A 19,211-nucleotide genomic window follows, 5' to 3' on the forward strand; every position below is an offset into this window, starting at 1 on the left:
AAGTCACTTAAACTCTCTCTAGGCAGTTCCTTCGGACTCTGAAGTTCCAGAGGCCGTGGAGAGCTGCATTGGTAGAGGGATTTTTCTGGCCCGGTAGTTCCCAATAATAAAATCGCTGTCTTGGTTCTTACATTTGACAACTGTGCGACCTTCGGCGACTGACTTCTTCACCTCTGTAGCCTCGGTTTCTTTAGCTGCAAAATGGGAATGCTGAATAAATAGATAGATAGATAGATGGATGAATGAATAAATAAATAGATAAATAAATGAATGAATAAACAAACAAATAGAAATTTTTGTAAAAGTTTTTAAAAAGAGGGGGCAGCTAGGTGGCGCAGTGGATGAAGCACTGGCCCTGGATTCAGGAGGACCTGAGTTAAAATCCGACCTCAGACACTTGACACTTACTAGCTGTGTGACCCTGGGCAAGTCACTTAACCCCAATTGCCTCACCAGGAAAAAAAAAAAAGGGAATGAGGACACTTGCTAGGATGGCCGCAAACAAGGAGCTAGGGAAATGTAAACTGTCGTTCTTATTCTTATTTAGAGGGGCCCCGCTCGGTATTTGTATTTGTGGAGTTAATGCGTGGTCACGAGGTGTGCCCCCACTCTTCCTGTCCCTGCGCTCTCTTCTCTCTCCGGGGTCCGCTCCCTCATTCCCACCCTCAGTCACTAGATTCCCGTCCGGTGGATACCAGCCCTTTTGACTGACACCCAGGGTACAGCACGTGGTTCTGCGACACCACGATCTGATTGGTAGCACGTCTCCTTTCCATTCTTGTGATTGGCCTAGAGTTTTAGGCCTCTGCTCTTGAGTATTCCCTTCTCCTCCCTATGCACCCTTCTAAGTGGTATGGTCCATCCCAACTTGGGCAAGTAGGGCTGGTCCACTCTGACGGGGAGTGGGGGAGTATGGGGTGGGGTGGATGAAGAAGAGGCAGGACAAGGCGGAGGGATCCCTCTGGAATGTGTCCTCCGACCCCACCCCGACTCTGTTACAGCGTTGATTGGTCCAGTAGCCCAAGAGGTGGTCGGCGATTGGTCTTCCTCAAGAATCAGCCCCGCCCCTCTCTTGGGCGCCGCTGCGGGAGAGGGAGGCCCCGGTAGCGGCCGGCTGGAGTTCGCGGAGGGACTATCCTCTCGCGGAGGCGGCGGCCGCAGGTGAGTGCCCCCCTGGGGACCAGATCTCGGTACTTTGGGGGTCGGGCGCGACAGTGGGTCGCAGACGCGCGAGGACAGGGACGCCCACGAACACTCACGGGGCTGACGGGCGTGGGAACCCAGGGGGCTCAAACATGCGGGGACGCGAAAGGCCGGAGCGGCGGGGCGTCCCGCGACGTGGATTCGAGGGCACAGACACGGGAGGATTCAGGGAGGGTCGTGGGGGGGCGCTTGGCCAGTGCAGGTTCAGAGGTACCCATGAGGTGGGGGATCCAAACCTGTTCTGGGACACTGGAACACAGGACTAGAGAGGACGTGAGTGGGGACAGGCTCACAGACACGGAAGCATAAGGGGATGGGGACCCAGTGCACCGAGGACCGGACAGGCCGAGGTACCGGGATACAGCCGGGACAAGGGTGGGCAGCTGGAGTGACCCTGACGGCCAGGGACACGCGGGAAGGGATGGATGGTGGGGCTGTGGGGCATGTCCCAACGTGGAGTGTGGTCGCACTGTGGGGATGGACACAAAGGCCCTAGGCCTAGAGGGCATCTGGGAACACATTCACAAAGATGGAGCAGCCACAGATGGCCGAGGGGCCGGGTAGCTCTGCAGGCCTTGGAACCCTTCTCGAGGGGACCAGTCTGGGGGAGTGGGGGGCGGGGTCCGAGAGAGCCTAAGGGGAACTCGTCGGGAGCCGCAGGGCTTGTGGGGAGTGGGAGTCCAGGGACGAATGCTAGGACCTTGACCCTCGAGTCCCAGGCTGGCTTCGCAGACCCGCAGGGAGGGGGTCAGTGCTGGGCTACCAGGAGGGGAGCCCCCCTATCCAGTCCCTCCTTTCCCTACACATCCCCACTAAGGCCCCCTTAAACCTGGAGGGTTTTTCCTCTCCAGACTGTACTGATGATGTAGGGGTCAAGAATTGTGTTCTGGTCCCCAGGCTTCTGGCTATATTGGAATATTCGTGAGAGAGTATCCCCAACCCAGGGTGGAGAGGTGTGGCTGTGGTGGCCCAACCCCTCCCCTTGGAGCTCCTGGGACTGCCCCCTGTGAGTCAGGACTCTAGTTTTCTCTTGTTCTTGTCCCTGCTGGGTGGAGTGGGCACCTGCTACAGGTTTCACCACCTCCACCTAATCTTTTGTTTTAGGGAGGTTGCTGGGCACTGGTTCCCAGAAAAGGGATCCACTAGAATTTCCCTACCCTTCTACCTCTCCCATCCTCAAAAGTCCCATTTAGAATAACCTATAAGGGCAGCTAGATGGCGCAGTGGATAAAGCACTGGCCTTGGATTCAGGAGGACCTGAGTTCAAATCCAGCCTCAGACACTTGACACTTAACTAGCTGTGTGATCCTGGGCAGGTCACTTAACCCTCATTGCCCTGCAAAAAAAAATAAAAACAAATATAGAATAACCTATGCAGGCTTTGAATTTGGAGTTGGAGAGACCTGCATTTGAATCCTAGCTCTGCTGTTTATAAGCTGTGTGGAGAAGTCACTTTACTTCTCTGGATCTCAGTTTTCTTCATTTATAAAATGGGTATAATACTCATCTCACTACCTCAGAGTTGTTTTAAGGGAGATGCTTTGCCAACCATAAACCCTGTAGAAATGGGACTTTTTTTTTTTTTTTGGTGAGGCGATTGGGGTTAAGTGACTTGCCCAGGGTCACACAGCTAGTAAGTGTTAAGTGTCTGAGGCTGGATTTGAACCCAGATCCCTCTGAATCCAGGGCCAGTGCTCTATCCACTGCACCACCTAGCTGCCCCAATGGGACTTATTATTAACTAAAACTTGAACTTGAGAGGAGGTGAGGTAGTTCTGTGGAGACTCAGGTATCCTGGGTCTTGGGAGAACAGCTTGGAGGTGGGAGGTGGGGGGATGCTGAAAATGCTTGGGTCTCATCTCTGCTGAGTAGGGCAGGCGTCTAGCCAGCATTCTCTCCCCAGGAAACACCCAGTAGCCGGTTTGGTTTGTCTGGCTGAATCAGCGCTGCCTGGCCCGCCCTCATTCCATCCAGAACAACGCCCCAGATGAACTGGGGGAGCCAGAGCAGGGTGCTCTCTTCTTTTACCCCCTAGCACCTTGCCCTATAAGGTTAAAGAAACCCCTTCCTCCCCCAATTTTTTTCTCCCTAACTTGCATTTTATCATCTGTTAAGGTCTACATAGTGCTTCCTTTTCTTATCTGTGAGGTAGGCAGGGTATATTTATACCTATTTCACAGATGAGGAAATTGAGGGTCAAAGAAGTTGAAGAGACCTCACCTGGGCACACAGCCAGTAAAAATCAAGTTTCGTGGTGTTTCTCGATCTTCTTAGTCTGAAAAGGGTGGGAACCTGGAGTTTCTGCTTCCCAGCTGCCCTAAATCTCCCCTGGATCCCCAAGAGCCTTAGTATATTCCCAGCCAGTTCTCTATTCCAGCAGACAAGCTCCTTTCTGAACATCTGGAATGCTCTCCTCTCTCCCTTAACGATTGGGAGAAAGGGGAATGAAAACTTAGAAAAATGGGAGGTTGGAGGGAGAGATACTCGCACTGGGCCACAGGAGCCTAGGCTGAAGGCTCTGACAGGATACAGCAGGGCCGCGTGCTCAGCACTGGGGAGTGAAGAGGAAGATAGACTAGGTCCTGGGCCTGTCCTTACACAGTTCACAGTCTGATCGAAGTGATGGCACATCATATGTTCACAAAGTATTCGTGAGTAAGTTGGCCCTGTGCTAGGCACAATGGAGGGAAACCAGAGAAGCAGCAGGCACTGACACCACCCTCCGAGCTCAGAAGCTAGTTAGAGAGAAGGCGATAAAAAGAGAGAATAAGAATTGAGAGAAGAGGAGTGAGTTCCCTCAGGGCCATCACTGCTCCTGATTCCCATATCTCCCCATCAGTGCCTGGCATCAGGCTTTCAGTAATGGATTGATGGATAAATGAATGAATCAAGAATCATTTCATTTCAGTTCAGTTCAAACATTTATCAAGTGCCTTCCACATCTAAGAGAATACTGTGCCAGGGATTGGGGATACAGGGAAAGGTATACTATCGATTCTAGTACCACTCAACCTTCCCAGACTTCTAGCACTTCTTCCCTTCCCCCTGCCCTAGAATCTTCTACTTCCCACTTGTTATATCCTAACTTAGCCCACTCAAGCACAGCCTAAATGTTCCATCCTCCAGGAAGACTTCCCTGATCTCTGGAATAAGCATTTTCTTTGGATCTCACTGGTACCTTTCTTTGTTTCCCCATATCTCTGATTTACTTTGGCATACATATGCTAATTGTGCATTACACTTAATCTTTGTGCTTTATCTCTCTACTAGATCATAAACATCAGGAAGAAAGGGCAAGGTTCTGATTGAAACTTTGCATCTCCCCAGCGCCCAACATGGTACAGTCATGAAGTAGGCACTTAATACATGTTTGCTGAATTGAACTGAACTGAGGCTTCATTTATTTTAAAGCATCCATTCAAGAAATCAACATTAGGCTCCTAATGTATACAAATCCTTGTGCATACAAAGACAGATATGACACAGGCCCTAGTGTCATGTAGATTTCAAGCTAGGAGGAACTCTGTCATCTGGTACAATCTCTTCTTTTTACAGATGAGGAGACTGAGGCACAGAGAATCTGAGAACAGCCTCCCTAGCTGTTTAGCCTAGAGAAGTGACTTATGCAGGGTCTCACAGGTGGTGTCAGACATGAGATTCAAACCCATATCCTGCAACTTCAAACCAAGTACTTATTCCACTATATCCTAGCTTCTTACACTGTGACTTGCCATCCCATAAGGGGTCCCACATAACTGAATGTGGGAGCCATGAAAAATCTGGCAACAGTAAAAGGTTATGTATACCTATTTTGTATGCCTATATACCTAGAGTCACGTAAAAATGTCTTGGGTGAAAAGGGGCATGAGTGGAAAAAGTTTAAGAAGCCTTGAGCTCTACCACACTGCCTCATGGGCAATTAAAGCATATAGATAACTGATATGAGGGAGGACTTTATGCTAAGTGCCAATGAGGGGTCCTCAGGCAAAGAGTTATGGGAAATGTGAGTCTGAGGAGATCACTTTCAGCTTGGGAAGTTGGTCAAGGCTTCACGCAGGGAGCAGCACTGCTGATGGGGCCTTGAACAGAGCAATTTCAACAGAGAGAAGTGGACAATCATGAGGGATAACGTGAGCCAATACCTCGAGGGAGGGCAGGACAAGGTGAGGACTAGGGGTAGCAGCATCTGTTTTGGCTGGGACACTGAGAAGCACTCAATGTGATCAATAAGCAGTAGGAGGAGAGGGAAGGTCTTATGGGCCCAAGGCTTCAGCATCACTGTAGTCAGGGGAGCCTTCCTGGAGTAGAAGACTCATAAGATCAGAACTTGAGAATTGGAAGAGCTCCTAGCAACCATGGGGTTCCGCCTCCTTTTGTGGATGAGAAAAGGGAGGCACAAAGAGGTGGTGCCAGTGCCAGGGGTCACATGGGTCTGGTCGTCAGACGATTCTTCCCTTCCATTGACCTGCCTGGGCTTGAATTGGGCTTGAAAGGATACCCTTTTTGCCATCCACAGATCTCCTGGGAGCGCCCCCTTCAACACCTCCCATGCCTCTGGGACTTGGCCGGCGAAAGAAGGCACCACCCCTGGTGGAAAATGAGGAGGCAGAGCCTGGACGGGGTGGGTTGGGTGTAGGGGAGTCAGGTCCCCTGGGTGGGGGTGGGGGAGGGGGGCCCCATGTGGGCCTACCTCCCCCACCCCCATCTCTTCGGCCCCGACTGGTGTTCCACACCCAGCTGGCCCATGGAAGCCCTACTGGTCGAATCGAAGGATTCACAAATGTGAAGGAATTGTATGGCAAGATTGCTGAGGCCTTCCGCTTGCCCCCTGCTGAGGTATGGCTTCGGGGAGCTGAGACCCTGACCTACATGTAGGATGGGGTAGGTGGGGTGGGGTTGTACCAGGGAGGCAGTGCCCAGACAACTTAGATGGGCTGGAGGGAAGGTCAGAAACTGGGGGTCCACACCCTCGGCCTGGATCCTGGACCAAGAGAAGGCTAGTTGCCAAGGTCACAAGAATCCCAGAATTAAAAAAAAAAAAGGTCCCAGAATTTCTGAGTTGGGAGGAACCTCAGTAGCCATCCAGTCCATCTGATAGCTTCCAAAGCATCTCCATTGCAACAGGCCAACAGATGGTCACACAGCCTCTGCTCTGCTCCTTCCACTTTGGGATCCGTCTCATGGTCAGGAACTTTGTCTCTGCAGCTTCCTGGTACTGCCTTCTGAGACTAAGTGAAAGAAATGCCATGTCTTCCAGATGAGACCTTTCAGATAGTTCCAGACAACTATCGTGTCCGTGGCTCCCACCCCCCTTCTCTTCTCTAGGCTAAACGTGCACAGTTCCTTCTCGTGATCTTCCTATTCAGCATACTTGACCTTTCTTCTTGCTCTCCTATGGATGAGCTCTAGCTTATCAGTAGCCTTCCTAAAATGTGCTGCTAAGACCTGGACACAAAACCCCAGATGTCATCTGAGAAGAGCCAGACAGGTCTATCACTTGATTCCTGGAATCTCTGCATCTCTTAATGCCACCCACCAAAATTCCCAGGTCATTTTCAGACAAATGGCTATCTGATCAATTCCCACCTTGTCTTGTACTTGTGCAAGTGCTGGTACTGGCTTTTTTGTACCCAGGTAGAGGACTTTACATTGATCCCTATTACATTTCATCTTATTTGATTCGGCCCAATTTTCTATCCTGTCAGGATCTTTTGGGATCTTAAATCCATCGTCCAGCGCACTTGCAATCCATCTCAGCTGTATATCATCTTCATGTTTGATAGGGACATATCATCTTTGACTTTATTCACAAATCATTGATCAGAATCTTACACATCACAGGGCCAAACACAGATTCATTAGGACACTCCACCGGAGATGTCCTTCCAAGTTGACTCGTTCAAATACTTAAACAGTTCCCTTCGGCAATGCAGATCTCACACCATCCTGTGCTGTTGTTCCCCATGCCCTCCCATAGGTTCACCCGATGAGCTAGAGACCTTCCTTGTTTTCTCCCGACACTGAAAAGATGCCAGTGGAGTACAGGCTGTCCATGTGTCATCCTTGCCCTCACCACATAACCAGCCTCACTTTTCTTCCTATCATAACTTCCCCTGGTGACACCTTTTACTCCTGTTCTCAGACGTTCTTCATTGCTTATATTTTGCAGCTTCATCCAGGCATCTCCTATTCCCCTCTGTGTGATATTTCCAGTTCTTCAGAGACAGTTGCATTCCCTATCTTGTATCCATATAACATCACTGTTAGAATATGGTGTTCTAAAGATGGGACTTTTACTTCTAAAAGAAGCTTGGGGTCATTTGCGGTTTCCTGAAGGTGTTCCAAAGTGCTCTTCACCTGTTTCATTCTGGGCCAGGCTCATCCATGTGTACTGTCTGTTCCAGATATACATACTGACAGCCACATCGCCTAAGTGATCCATCCTATGTCATAGGTAGTCTTCAGCCACTTCATCTTTCCTGTGTGGATGCTTGGCCAAACTCCTGATACTGTTTGATATTGGCCATTCAGCTAGTTTCCAATCTAATTTTAATGTTGTCTGACCCACATTTCCCCATCTTTTCCACAATAGCAACCCTTTCATCCTGTGGTTTGCTACAATATAAGTACACTGTATCTGTAGGAATCCCTGGATCTTCTGCTTTAGTAACCCTGCCCAAAAGAACTCAGGTGAGGTTCTTTGTGACTGCTGCTTCCTTCTTGTTAATACTATGTTCTAACCGGGGAGGCAGAAGAAAGGCCAGGCTGGAGAGTGGCCTCCACCACTGTGATCGTGGGATGGAGACAGGAGTTGTGGTGGGTGTTGGTGTCTGCATTGTGAGACGGCATCCAGATGTTGGGCATCATCTTGGGGTGGCTCTGCAAGACTAGAGAGTAGCTTCCCTGGGAATTAGGATCTAGATGGGTCTTCTTCCTGAGATATAGACATTTAACCACGTGTCACTCTTATCAGAGGTCTGCCTGCATCTCACCACCACGAGGGGGCTAGAGCTGGTAGGTTTGGGTACTGGTCCTTTGCCCATCCTCAGGCTGGCTTCTCCTCCCAGGTAATGTTCTGCACTCTCAACACACACAAAGTGGACATGGAGAAACTGCTTGGAGGCCAGATAGGGCTGGAGGATTTCATCTTCGCCCACATCAAAGGCCAGCGCAAGGAAGTAGAAGTGTTCAAGTCAGAGGAGGCCCTGGGGCTGACCATCACAGACAATGGGGCTGGCTACGCCTTCATCAAGGTACTGGGGGAGGGGCCTCGGGAAGCCCTGATCGGGGGCTCTTACACAGAAGAGTGGAGGTTAGAGGACATTGGCTCACCCAGTTGTAACAGGTTTTAACTGTGTGACCTTGGCTAAGTCTTCTGACTTCTGGAATCTCCAGTTACTTCATTTGTCAAATGAAGGGGGATGTGGAGACTGACCAGCCCCTACCCAGAGGCCTGTGAACATCAGAGACATGCGTGCACGCACTCGCGCGCACACGCGCACACACACACACACACACACACACACATATAGATATATATAGATATATATCATGGGGCAGCCGAGGAACCCTAAGCAGCCTGGGCTAGGGTAATGAAAGCCTGTGGAGCCCTGGCTGAATGGAGGAGCTGGGTGTGTCTCCTTCAACAGCGCATCAAGGAGGGCAGCGTCATTGACCGGATCCAAGTGATCAATGTGGGCGACATGATAGAATCCATCAACGGACAGAACCTGCTGGGCTGCCGCCACTACGAGGTGGCCAAGATGCTCAAGGACCTGCCCCGAGGCCGCACCTTCACCCTCAAGCTTACAGAGCCCCGCAAGGCCTTTGGTGAGGGGGGAGCCTGCAGCCACAGGGTCTACAGGAGAGGGCGGGCACCAGGAAGTGGGCTGGGGCTGTTGGACCCTAGAACTGGGCTAAGAAAGTAGCCTGGGCTTCATGCCTAGACTGGGGACACTGGGGGAGGCATGGGGTAACCCTCCACCTTCTGAGATCCTCCACCGAAGTAGGTTGTGATCTCTTTCTCCTATGCCTCTTATTCTTCATATGCCCCCAACCCTGACAGCTAACAAGTGTTCCTTCCCCCTTGCTCATATTCAGGCTGTAGGGGGAGCTCCCTACCAGGGAAGAGGCCCAGGACTAATGGGTTTGCTTTCCTCAAGGCTCTACAAGCCGGTGGGGGTGGGGCCTCCCCCCAGCTCCTGCGTCATATGCCCCTCCCCCCAACACTGGTCTCAGGTGGTAGCACCTGCCACCCCCTGGCATGTTCCTGTCTTGGTGATCTCTCTAGCAGCCCTGTGTTCGCTGGATCTAATGCTTGGGCCCCAGCTTTGTCCCCCAACCCAAAACTAAATCTCTATCTCTCCCCCAGGTCCTCAACCTCTACAAACTTCCTTTCTTTCCCCAATTCAATTTCACTAAACCTCTGTATGCTTCTTCACCTAAAAACCTCCCTAAGGTCTCCCTGCCCCCCAGCCCTTCCCCTTTCCTCCTCCAGACTCACTAATTCCCTCCCCAGTACTCAACCCACTCCAGCCTCCCCTAGTTCAGCCCCGCAAAATTCCCTCTTCCCTCATACTCAGACTCCCCACACCCTTAAGGTGCCCATCTCTAGGTTCCAAGCCACAGGGAGCCCCTGCTGGGGATGCTTGGCTGCCCATAACTGATGCCATCTCCAGCCCCCTGCGTCTGGCTCTGCTGCCTCTCAGGAATGGGACCACAGCCCTGGGCCAAGAAGGGGGAAGGGGGAGGGAGGAGGCTGAAATGTTGGAGGCTGGATGGGGGCCAGGAAGGCTGCTCCCATATTGGAAAGGGGGGAGGAGAGAAAGGGGCTAGGCATCCTGTTCCCAATGGCCCCCTCCCCACTGCACTTCCTTGCTCTGGGATCTGGCCTGGGGCAGCCTAGGGTTGGGCAGGGAGGTGCTACTGAAGAACCCAGACTTCTTGTTTGCCCACTCCCCTGGAACTCTGGCAGCTATTTCCCTATCAGCCTCCTGGCTGCCCTGTAGGAGCCCAGGAGTTAGAGCTGGAGGGGACCTTTGGGATCCTCCTGTCCAACACCTATGTCACAAGTAAGGAAAACAGGCCCCGAATGAGGAGACTTGCCCAAAGTGTTCTGGATAAGTAGTCGTCAGAATTCAAACCCAGCCCCTCCAGATCCAGTGCTTTATCAGCACCAGCCTCCAAGGCTTTCCTGTCCTATCCTTCCTCCCTCCAACTAGAGGCCTTTCCCAGCCCTGGAGCCCCTGACCCCAGCCAACCCTTCCCTTCCCCCTCCCCGCACTGTGCCTTCTCCAGCCCCCAGTGGAATGCCTGGATCCTGTCCCGGCCCTGGGAGGGGGCCCCAAGGGAGGAAGGATCAGGGACCAGGACACCTCTCAAAGCAGTTTGAGGCAGTTGAGAGTTTTATGTTAGGGGTCAAGAGACTCGGATTTGGATCCTGCCTGGGCCACTTAGGAGTTTGTTCCCTTCGGCAAGCCACTTTCCTTTGATAGGTCTCGGTTCCCAGCCCACTGCCAACAGTTCTGAGTCCCGTGGCCCTGGAGAGGAGCCCTTGCACCCCAGCTGGACTGGGGCTGGGTGGGGAGGCCGCCATGGGGGTGATGGAAAGAGCTCTCCAGTCTGGGGGCCTGAATCCAAGCCCTGCTACTCATTAGCTTTGGTTTAAAGCCTCATCTCTGAAGGGGGGGGCGGGCGCGGATAGGGAGGGTCCCAGCAGGTTCTCAGACTAATGACGCCCTTGTTGCCTATCTCAGACATGATCAGTCAGCGGTCAGCAGGGGCCCGCCCCGGCTCGGGACCCCAACTTGGTACCGGCAGGGGCACCCTTCGCCTCCGTTCCCGGGGTCCAGCTACAGTGGAGGAGCTGGTGAGTGGTGGTGCTCGGGCCCATGGTCCTGTCCCCTGCCTTGTGTTCCCTGGCCGGTCCTCCTTTGCAGTGCCTCATATACATAGTAGGTGATTTGTTCTCTCTCCCCGCCCTCAGCCTTCAGCCTTCGAGGAGAAGGCCATCGAGAAGGTGGATGACCTGCTGGAGAGTTACATGGGCATCCGGGACACAGAACTGGGTGAGCTCCTTGGGACGGGGAGGTGGACTTGGAGGTGGTCAGCCGGGCGGTCAGGGCTACGGCACGAGGCCTCGTCTCCTGAACCCACCCCTTCCTTTGAGCAGCAGCCACCATGGTGGAGCTGGGCCGGGACAAGCGGAACCCCGACGAGTTGGCGGAGGCGTTGGACGAACGACTGGGGGACTTTGCCTTCCCTGACGAGTTTGTCTTCGATGTGTGGGGAGCGATCGGAGATGCCAAAGTGGGGCGCTACTAGGACTCAGATTGGACTGACTGAGGAAATGTGGGACGGCATTAACATGAGCCAGGGCCGTGGGGCCTTGGCAGCAAAATGTCTGGGAGACCAGATACCTGGGGCCCCTCCCAGCAGCATAATTGCGATCTAGGGGAGAGAGCACTGAAGAGGTCTTTGTCTGGGGGCTTCAGAGAGAGAGGGAAGAGGGGTCAGAGAGGCGCTGAGCCCAGGAGCCAGGCCCCCCGGGCCCTCCCCACCATGGCCGCCACTGGAATCCGACATTCCCCACACAGCCAGAGGAGGGAGAAGGCCTGACCCTCAGTGCTCTCCATGCAGTCGGTACAACCCCTCCCTCAGCCAGCCTGGGGTCCCCAGGGAGCCCCACTCTTCCCTTTCCCACCTACCTCAGTGTCTAGATTGGGGGAGGGAGAACTGGTAAGCCTCCCCCTTGTTCCCGCCTCTACTTTTCCACTTTAGCTGCCAAACTGGCCCCACTCCCCTCCCTGGGGCGCCTAGCTGGGTTGCAGGGGGGAGGCTGTGACCTCTGCCGGTTTCCCTGACGCAGGGGAGGGGAATGTCGACCAAGCGGCCACTCCTCCCCACCCCCCACCAGCTCTCACTCCAGCCACTGCAATAAGGCCACCATCACCACTCTGAGACTCCCCAGACCTGTTACCTCTGTATTTGAACTTGACTGCTGTGAACCCTTCCCCTGGCCTAGGACTGACTTCCCTTAGGTGTCCTCAGGGGTCCCCAACTGCTCTCACTGACTCTGAGGGGGGCAGGGGGCAGGCCTTGACTGGGGGGTTTTATATTTGAGTTGTCTTTAACATAAAGAGATCTCTTGAGTGGAGCTGAGCTGCGTGGCCTAAGGGGTGGGGGACTAAGCTTGAGCTGGGAAAGAATGTGTAGACTGAAATCCATCCCCTCTGTGCCCCAAATTGAATTAGGAGACCTTGGCCCAGTCTCCCCTGCCTCCTCCCGCCCACTGTTCTGCCTGATTAGAGCCCAGGCCCTCCCTCCAGGCTTCTCAGCAAGGGGAGCTTTCAGCTGCCCTGTGCCACTAACTCGGGGTGACCTTCCCCACCATGGGCCTCCCCTTCCTCTCTGTGTGAGTTCAGGAGGTTGTATTTCACTGGTCTCCAGCGTCCTTTCCACTTCTGAGGCCCTTTATGCCTGTTGGCTTCACAACTCCTAAAGAGGCAGAAACACTGGGCTCACCCTCACCCTTCTGGTCTATCTAGGTCCCTGTATCTCTGGACACCAGCCACATAGCAAGGACCTTGTCCCATCAGGAATAACACATTTTTATGTTTTACAGTTTAGAAAACATTCTCCTCTAAGGAGGAGATAAACAAGAATTGATTTCCCATTTTAGAGTTGAGGAAACTGAGGCCCAGAGTGGGGTCTAGAATCCATATCTGTTGATTCAAATTCAGTATTCTTAGTGGGAATATCTAAGTCCCCAAGTGTGGCCCCAAAAATGAAACAATGAGATGGGGTAGATGGGATGCAGAGGGGTAGGAACCCCTTCCTCTCCCTTCCTCCCTCCCTGTGTAGGGATGGTGTCTTTGGGCAAGTTGTGGCTTCAACATAATATTCACTGAGTTACTAAGCAGGTCACTTCCACTTGCTCAGCCTCAGTTTCCTCTTCTGTAAAGTGATGCAGTTAGACTAGTTCTAATGCTTTCCAGATCCAAATCCTAAAGGTCATTAGAAGTCCTGGCTCTGGGCATCTGATCTTTTTTTTTTTTTTTAGTGAGGCAATTGGGGTTAAGTGACTTGCCCAGGGTCACACAGCTAGTAAGTATTAAGTGTCTGAGGTCAGATTTGAACCCAGGTCCTCCTGACTCCAGGGCCGGTGCTCTATCCACTGCGCCACCTAGCTGCCCCCTGGGCATCTGATCTTAGTCAAGTAGCTTACTCTCTCTGGGCCTCGGTTTCTTCCTTGGGCCAGACATATTGCAAGGATAATCTTACCAGCCTTTCAGAGTAGGGGGCAGCAAGAGACGATGACCGGACCCTGCTGAACAGTAGTAACCAAAGCAGCTGGCAGCCAGAACCCTCCCCTACCCGCCGTGAGCACGGACCCCTCAGGCCTTGGGCCAAGCCGATGGAGGAAGATGCAGGAATACTGACATAAACCTGACACCATTGTTTTGACAGCTCTTCATCCCTGGGAAGAAGGAGAGGGGCCTCAGGGAAATGGGGGGGAGGGGGGAATCAGGAAAACCAGCTTCAACCCCCAGGGTTCTGGGTAGGGACAGGAGTGGAGAAGGGGAGGAGAACTGGCTGAGCAGAGGGGGATCCCTCCCCCATGGAGTGTGAAAGGGGCTGCTTCTGGGTTGGCGATGGGTCTCCCATTCTGTATCTAACTGGATGACTCTGTCTCATTGTACGATTCTCTCTCTGGGTATGAGTGAGGGGTGGGTGTGAGTCCTTGGGGTCTAGAACTGCAGAGTTCAGAATGGGTCCCAGAGAGGAGTAGGATGGACTTTAAGGGGGAGGAGAAGTTGATAGGGGGCAGGACTCCTGGGTCTCCTCTTCAACCCACTCCTTGTCCTCATCCCAGCTCCAGCCTCCTCAGGGATTACATGTTCTTGGGGAACCGCCTCCAGCCTAAGCCTGACATAAATAAAAGAATGGGGGGGGTGCGGTAGCCTCCCGCCATCCATTCCTCCCCCCACCCAATGAAAGAACATCACCTCCTTCCTCTCCTCAACTCATCATTCCTGGCACTGATGCCTGGTGCCCCATCACTGAGCAGGGTTGGCTCCACAGCCAGTCCCCCCAGCAGAGCCCTGTTTATAAGCCTGTGTTCCCTAGGAGTCCCTGCCCATCCATGAACTGTTTGGGGGAGGACAGAGATCAGCACCATAAGCGGCAGGACCCTGGATTTGGGGTGAGGAGACAAGTTGGAATCCTGCCTTAGCCATTCTTTGTGACCTTGGGAGATTCACCTAACTTCTCTATTGGAAATGAGAGGCTTGGACTAGATCACTTCTGAGATTCCTCCCAGCTCTGAAGTCCTTGGGCTCATTGGGAAGACAGGAACAGAGTGGTACAAGGGGCTGGGAAGGGGTCCTCTCACCTGGGATGCCCTGCTGCCTGAAGCCCCAGAGAGAGGGCTGCAGTGGGGGGAGAAAAGGGGAATGTGTATCTGAGACACTCACATTTTCCAGTGTTTGGATTTTCCCGGCATTATTATTGTTATTAATGAGAAAAGTATGAGGGCCCCATGCCTGAGAATGGGGGGTAAGGAACTAGAGAGGATGGGGGGGGGATGGCTCAGTTTCCTCTCAATTGGGAAAGGGTTGGGTTAGATAATCTCCAAGAACCCTGCCAGCTCTAAAGCCAACGATTCTACGAAACTATAGGCTTCTTTGTAGGTCTAGTGGAGGTGAGATGATGGGGGCAGAAGGTCAGACACCCCCCCCTCCCCCGGCCTAAAAGAGCAGATGGTTGTCGCGTGGTGTAGTGGGGAAAAGACTGGTATTGGTTGGGGACAGTTCAAATCCTGACTCTGACACGGGCAAATCCACCCCCTTTGGGTCTCCAATTCCTCATCTGTAAAAGCAAGAGTAATCTTTGCATTGCCTACCTCACAGGGTGGTTGTGGGGAAAGCATTTGGTAAACTTTAATGTGCTGTGGACATGGAGCATATCGATTGTTAATCTCTTGACCCTCTCTCTGGTCACAATATAACCAGCAGGACCATGTAGTAAGCATATATTCCCCCCCCCTTTGTGGGTCCCATTGGACCCAGACCTAGCATCTACTGTGAGGGAGGGGACTCCTCTTGGGCCACAGACAGAGGAGGGCTGCCAAGTGGCCCTGGCAGCATGAGGCCTCAGGGGACAGGGCTGCTGCAGTGCCAACAGCGCCCCTGAGGTTCTTCCTACCCCTACCCACCCCACACCTACCTAGAAACTGGGTACTTCCCTCTCACGGACCCTGGCTCCCAGGAAGAAAGCTGGGTGCTGCTGTATTAAAGAAGGGGAGGGGGCATCTGCTTGCTAATAGCGTCAGTGCTTGGAGATCCTAGTAATCAGTCCTTCCCTCTAAAGCTCTTTCAGGTTAGGGGAGAGGGATGAGGGGTGATAGGGGGTTAGGGTGGTGCAGGAGGAGCGGCTCTAGGCTGCTGGAGGCGGGATGGGGGCGGGAGGGAGCAAAGGAGCCGCCCCCCTGAGCTCAGTGAGCCGGGGCCCTGGAGAGCTACGGCCTTGGGGAGAGAGCAGCTGGGCGCCGAGGCTGCGAGGGAGAGCTGCTGCGGAGCAGAGCCTGAAGGGATGGGTCCCCGGGGCCCAGGGCCACAAGAGGAGGATCAGGTAAAAGAGGCCACAGTGGGCAGCGCCCAGGAGCCTGGGCTCCCCAGCTCATCCTGCCTGGGAGATAAAGGGAGCAGTGTCTTGAGGGGCTGGGGTGGGGCTGCCTGGGAAAGTGCAGAGCAGGGAGAAGCCCTTCTATTCCCCCTCATCTGTCTACCCCAACCCAGTGGGTCATCTGCCCATTTCTCCACTCTATCCCTCCTCACCTTTCTATCCCCCAACTTGGGTCTGATCCTCCCCTTTATCCCCACCCTCTCTTCTTCCCTCTCCTCTGCCTTCTTGCTTGTCTCACCAACCTTTCTGCTGGAGCTGTCTCAGTCCTGGTCTGCCCATGTCTTCTTCTCCCCTCTGTCTAGCTCAGTGTTTCTGCTCAGCTTCATCTGTCCCCACAGTCCCATCTCTTTCCCATTCTATCTGGCCCCATACCTACCATCCGCTTCTTTTGTCCCTCTCTCTGAACCTGCCCCCTTTACCCTTTCCTCCTGGTCCTTCTTGGGATACCTGGGATCAGATCCAGATCAAAGGTCTCTCCTCATCCCACCTGCAAGGGAATGAAGCAAATCTGCCCCATTCTTTGGGGTTGCAGGGTCCCGAATAAGGGCAAGGGTGGTAGATAATGGATAATGTAATTGGGTGGGGCTTGGAAGTAGGGGTGGCAGTGTTGAGAGATGAGGACTCAGGGATAGTGGGGAGAGGTAATACTGGGCAAGAAGGGCTGGGCAGGTGGGGGGGGGTGTGGGGGAACGCAGGGACGCTGGAGTATAAAGGAATGAAGACTAGAGGAGCCATCGGATGGGGACCTCCTGACTTGGCTGTCATCCTCCCTCTCCTTTTTTCTCCTCTTGCTCAGACATCCACTGCTACCTGACATGTCCCTTTGCCCATTGTACAACCTCAGCTGGCAAGGGGAGAACTCAACATGCCCAGAGACCAACAGCTCAGAACCCCACCCAGCCCCATCACCAGCCATGCCCATCTTTTCCATGACACTGGGCGCCATCTCTAATGTCCTGGCTTTGGCCATCCTTGCTCGGGCCTTCATCCGATTCCGCCGCCGCCGCACTCGTGCCCCCTTCCTGCTCTTTGCCACGGGCTTAGTGGCCACAGACTTTGCTGGCCATGTGATCCCAGGGGCCCTGGTCCTGCGGCTCTATGCCACAGGTCTGGCTCCTGCCGGACCCGCCTGCCAATTCATGGGAGCCTGCATGGTCTTTTTTGGCCTGTGCCCACTGCTGCTGGGCTGTGGAATGGCAGTGGAGCGTTGTGTAGGAGTGACCCGACCCCTGCTCCATGCCAGCTTGGTCTCAGCTGCCCGAGCCCGCCTGGCACTTGGGGGACTTTGGGGCATTGCCTTAGGCATAGCTCTCCTGCCCCTGCTGCATGTGGGGCGCTATGAGCTGCAGTACCCGGGAACCTGGTGCTTCATAGGACTGGCCCAGCCAAGGGGCTGGGGTGAGGCCATTCTGGCAGTGCTCTTCTCTGGCCTCGGCTTGGCCTCTCTGCTCGCTGCCCTGGTGTGCAACATGCTCAGTGGACTCTCACTGGTCCGAGCACGTTGGAGGCGGCGCCAGGGGAGCAGTCGCAGGGTGGCCCGTGGTGGAGGGGGTGGCTCCTTATCCTCTTCGGCTTCATCTTCCTTCTCTTCCTATTCCTCCCCTGCCCCACGCCGAGCTCGGGCCCACGATGTGGAGATGGTTGGCCAGCTGGTGGGCATCATGGTGGTATCCTGCATCTGCTGGAGCCCTTTACTGGTGAGTGGATGCACCCCTGGGCAGACTTCCCTGTGTGGGCATCTCCTGATGGATACCCCCAAGCCGGCTTCCTTGGGCAAGTGGATGTCTCCTAGTGGATATACTCCTCCAAGGAATCCTCGGAGGAAGAATTGGAGTGTGGAGGAACCTTTGGATATTTACGCCCATGATCCCAACAGTCCCATTTTCCCGATCTAAGTCAATATCCCCAGTCATTCCATCCCATTCTCCTTTCCAGACCACTGCTCCAAATGCCTTCCATGAGAAATTCCTGAGCCTCTCCACCCCTAGAGACGTCCCAATTCTTGATTCCCCATCTTTCAGAATCTCAAACCTTAGGTCTTTCCCTTCCCAGAGCTAAGCTCCTTTCCCCCAGTTTGGACAGTGTTGGCCCTGGGCTTGTTCCTCTGTTCCCCTGCTCACTTGGTTGTGGGCTCCCTAAAGGAGGCATGGGATAGAAGTCATGTAAACTCACTGAGCCTAAGTTTCCTTGTCTGCAAAATGGGACCTCCTAAGGAAGTTGTAAAGAAAATGCTCAGTGACCCTTTGGATCACAAAAGAAATAGAAACTGTTATAATGCTGCCCTTTCTTCCTCCTCTGTCCTCTTCCTTCTTGCCCGCTCCTTCCTCCTCAGGTGTTGGTGGTGCTTGCCGTGGGAGGCTGGAGCTCAGGCTCCTTGCATCGCCTGCTCTTCCTAGCAGTTCGTTTGGCCTCCTGGAATCAGATCTTGGACCCCTGGGTCTACATCCTGCTGCGCCAAGCTGTGCTGCGCCAGCTGCTTCGCCTCTTCCCGCCCTGGCACGAGGCCAAGGGCTTGCCCAGGGGAGCCTGGGATACTAGCTCCTTGCGCACCTCTCAGCACAGCACCATTGGCCGCTTCTAGTGGTCTTCCACCTGGGCTAGGGTCAGTGGCCAGGCTGGATTGCGCAAGGCTTGTGCCGGACTGAGAAGGAGCTGTGAAGCCCCGAGGCGTCAACCAAGGAGGAAGGCCCGGGAGGAGGTGGGGAGGGCAATTAAGAGAGACTGACCGGGGCAGCTATTAAACTGCCTACTTGCGAGGTGGGGGAGGGATGGGAAGACGACGAGAGAGCGACGAACAGCAGCAGCAGCTTTTGCCTCCTGCTCACCCGGGACTTCCAGGCACTGGCCAGGAGGGAGATGGGGTAGGGGTGGTCCGCAGGGCGGAGCCCAAGGGAAATAAAGATATTTTGCATTTTCCTCGAGTGTGTGTCCCTGCCACTGATCGGATGATGCGGTTTGCCTCCCAGCCCTCAGTGAAGCATGGGCATCGATGGTCTGTGAGATCCCTTCCAGCCTCTGACACTATGTGGCTCTCCCAGTTCACTGCCCCGGTGGGCAGAGGACAGGGAAGGCAGGGAGGGGCGGAGGAGCAGGGAGGCGGCAGTGACGGCTTCGGCCACAAGGTGGAGGCAGAGGCGCTCTCAGCGCCGCCACGAGGGGCCTGTTTTCCCACCTTGGGCCAGATGAGGGCAGCAGGCACACGATCCGACAGTGCCTACAGTATGATTCTGGGGCTGGGTCGCCCATCCCCATAACTCCCTACCTACTCCCACCCCACCCCCGTCCCAGCACTGGGCGGACCGCAGCCCCAGGGAACCCGGCCC

The 19,211-nt window shown here is 54.1% G+C and overlaps 2 protein-coding genes across 5 annotated transcripts; both read left to right on the forward strand.

Annotated features, from left to right (window-relative positions):
- The first annotated feature begins 1,031 nt into the window (after positions 1-1,031).
- On the forward strand, positions 1,032-15,493 carry GIPC1 (GIPC PDZ domain containing family member 1). Of its 4 annotated transcripts, none has more exons than XM_043976160.1 (7): positions 1,032-1,161; positions 5,720-6,039; positions 8,271-8,456; positions 8,853-9,033; positions 10,959-11,071; positions 11,189-11,270; positions 11,375-15,484. In XM_043976160.1, the coding sequence occupies exons 2-7, from the start codon at positions 5,752-5,754 to the stop codon at positions 11,524-11,526; spliced, it is 1,002 nt and encodes a 333-aa protein (XP_043832095.1). In that variant the 5' UTR covers positions 1,032-1,161; positions 5,720-5,751; the 3' UTR covers positions 11,527-15,484. The 4 variants fall into 4 exon arrangements, with proteins under 4 accessions (XP_043832095.1, XP_043832097.1, XP_043832096.1 ...); XM_043976159.1 differs by lacking the exon at positions 1,032-1,161 and adding an exon at positions 1,416-1,553 and having other exon boundaries at positions 11,375-15,486; XM_043976162.1 differs by lacking the exon at positions 5,720-6,039 and having other exon boundaries at positions 1,062-1,161; positions 11,375-15,488.
- A 176-nt stretch (positions 15,494-15,669) lies between these two features.
- Positions 15,670-18,803, forward strand: PTGER1 (prostaglandin E receptor 1). Its single transcript, XM_043976158.1, has 3 exons — positions 15,670-15,834; positions 16,685-17,585; positions 18,221-18,803. The coding sequence occupies exons 2-3, from the start codon at positions 16,704-16,706 to the stop codon at positions 18,467-18,469; spliced, it is 1,131 nt and encodes a 376-aa protein (XP_043832093.1). The 5' UTR covers positions 15,670-15,834; positions 16,685-16,703; the 3' UTR covers positions 18,470-18,803.
- The last annotated feature ends 408 nt before the right edge of the window (positions 18,804-19,211 follow it).

The sequence above is a fragment of the Dromiciops gliroides genome, chromosome 1 (assembly GCF_019393635.1).
Source record: "Dromiciops gliroides isolate mDroGli1 chromosome 1, mDroGli1.pri, whole genome shotgun sequence".
In the NCBI taxonomy this organism is placed as follows: domain Eukaryota; kingdom Metazoa; phylum Chordata; class Mammalia; order Microbiotheria; family Microbiotheriidae; genus Dromiciops; species Dromiciops gliroides.